This window comes from Lolium rigidum, chromosome 6 (genome assembly GCF_022539505.1).
Source record: "Lolium rigidum isolate FL_2022 chromosome 6, APGP_CSIRO_Lrig_0.1, whole genome shotgun sequence".
Classification (NCBI taxonomy): Eukaryota; Viridiplantae; Streptophyta; class Magnoliopsida; order Poales; family Poaceae; genus Lolium; species Lolium rigidum.
The window spans coordinates 160,899,366-160,901,806 of record NC_061513.1 but is presented as its reverse complement, the minus strand read 5'-3'; the positions used below and the strand labels follow the sequence as shown (position 1 = coordinate 160,901,806).

Genomic DNA, 2,441 nt, shown 5'->3' with positions numbered 1-2,441 from the left:
AAAACTCTGTGTTTTTTTAATTTGACCATGTTTATACACAAAAATATATACATTTACGATACCGAATTAATATGAATAGATTCACAATAAAGTATATTTTCTTAATATGTCCATTCGATATTGCAGATGTAACTATTTTTTCCTAAATATTTGGTCAAAGTTAGTAGAGTTTGATTTTTGACCAATCGTTAGATGCCTTACATTTTGGAACAGAGGGAGTACTAGACTAGATAGATATCATATCATGTTTATTTTACGTGGAAAGTTGTATATCTAAATATTTTTTTTTATGTTTTATATAGTTTATTTCAGTATCAAAAATAGTGAAAAATTGATTGTACATTCAACAAACCCTCTGTTCTCCAACCAAACGCCCGTGCTCTCCGTCCCCTACAGCCAACACCTTCCACATGGCAAATGTCGCCAGATTCTTTCTTTCTAGCTACCCACTTGGTTCCCTTAACCCTCTCGTCTGACGGCTTCACACTCAAAGCCGCGGCTCGAGATTATAAACCAAAAGCCACTGCCCCAAAACCAGACACTCCTCACTCTTTCGCTCCTTGATTTTATCCCGGAGATCAGTCGTACACGATGCACACACCGTTCATGGACAAAACACCTCACCACCGCCCCGGCGTTGGCGCCGCTGGCCGGCTGAAGCAGAGGCTCGCGCTGCTCCTTGTGCGTTCTTCTTGCACCACGAACACGACCAAGACCACAACCACATCGGTCACCACCTTCGTCAGCCTCGATAAGGCCACCGCCAACCCCCGGCAAGAGCCACGACATTCCCCTGACTGGTGCACCAACCAGGGGACCAAGCTCGAGGAAGGAAGCCGTTCACACCGCCACCGCCGCCGCAGCGCGTCAGTCGCCCATGCCTCCACCGATTGCACCGGTACGGCCTCCGGTCGCCGTTCGGCCCGCTCCGTCGTCCCCGGCCTGTCGTCGCCGCTGCCGACCAACGATGCCAAGAAGCAGAGCAAGAGCAGGGGCAAGCCGCGTTCTCCGTCGGTGCCAAGGCGGCACTGCTCGTACTACTCCAGTGGGCGTGGGCGGCGACCGCCGATGGCCTCCACGCCGTACAGCTTCTCCTCGTCCACCGTGACCGACGACGAGAGCGGCGAGGAGGCCGAGACCCGGACGCTCTTCTCGTCCCTCAGCTTCTCCTCCGACTCCACGTCCGAGTTTTACCACACCAACAGAAGCAGTGCCTCCAGGAAGAGCCACAGGAACGCGCCTCGCCGTGCGCGGCGGCACTCTTCCGTGGCGGCTAAGCACCACCAGTGGAACAACAAGGAGGAGGCTGGCGCCGTCGGAGAGGGAATGGCGGTGGTGAAGCGGTCGAGCAACCCGTACGCGGACTTTCGGAGCTCGATGGTGGAGATGGTCGTGGAGCGTCGCCTCGCCAGCGCGGAGAAGATGGAGGAGCTCCTGGTGTCGTACCTCTCGCTCAACTCACCAGAGCACCACCCGGCAATCCTCACCGCCTTCGAGGACGTCTGGGAGGCCGTCTTCGGACAGGCGTGAGAGGGAGCCAAGCTAAAGATGTTCCTTGTAGTTTGTTAGTTCAGGATCAACTGTTCGCACGTACTTAGATGCAGCAATCGCGTTCGTGCTATTGTTTTGGTTCTCAGTTCGTCCTAGTTTACAGATGTACATGACAATGTAGAGTTGGTGGCATTGCTCGTGCGTCGTGCCATCGAAATGTTGAGGTGCTCTCCTGCGGCTCTACGGCCCTAGTTGAGCACTTCGAATTGTATGAATAATTTGTGTTAGTTTTTGTGTCGGCAAGCGCTGTATATCGATGATTCTCGGATTTGAATGCGTCCAAAGACATGCATGACATTGCTCTTCGCTGGCTGACGTTTTCCTGTGAACCATGACATCATCACTTTCTTTAGTACTACTAGCTGTAGCCGGTGACAACTACTAGATGTCTAACCATATAAAACAGGTTGCAACAAGTAGATGTTTAGGGCATCTCCATTGGTCGAGTCTGTCCGAGAAATTTCGCGCAAACAAGGAACACGGCTCAGACGGACCGAGCGCCATGGACCAATCCGCGACGGCCCATTTCCAGCCCATATTGGGACGGGAATATGGTTGTAGCGAACAACACGTCCTTCTTAAGGGGCGACGTACCTGGTTCCGATCCATCTGAAACAGTCTGCACGGATAGATGGGCAGGCTGCACGCTCCAGCGACGCGATGTAAGGGCATCTCCAACCGGGCGACCTAAATCGCGCCCGCGCGTTCGAATAGGTCGAGTCGGACAAAAACGCGGCCCAAATCTGGGGCGAGTTTGCGTGGCCGCGGACGCCGAATGCTGGCCGCTCGCGTCCTCCCCTTGTCCGCCCCTGGCCCACCTGTCTGTCTCCCAAAACACAAACCCCTCGCACACTCCCGCCGCTCCGCCGCTAGCCAAGGACCGGCGATTT

General features: G+C 53.7%; 1 protein-coding gene across 1 annotated transcript; it reads left to right on the top strand.

The window, feature by feature from the left end:
• Positions 1-591: 591 nt before the first annotated feature.
• LOC124663477 (transcription repressor OFP8-like) lies at positions 592-1,530 on the top strand. The gene has a single exon (XM_047201175.1). It carries the CDS (start codon positions 592-594, stop codon positions 1,528-1,530), a length of 939 nt encoding a protein of 312 aa, XP_047057131.1.
• The last annotated feature ends 911 nt before the right edge of the window (positions 1,531-2,441 follow it).

Coding starts and splice junctions, on each gene's coding strand:
- LOC124663477 (XM_047201175.1), top strand. CDS start 592: ATGCACACACCGTTCATGGACAAAACACCTCACCACCGCCCCGGCGTT.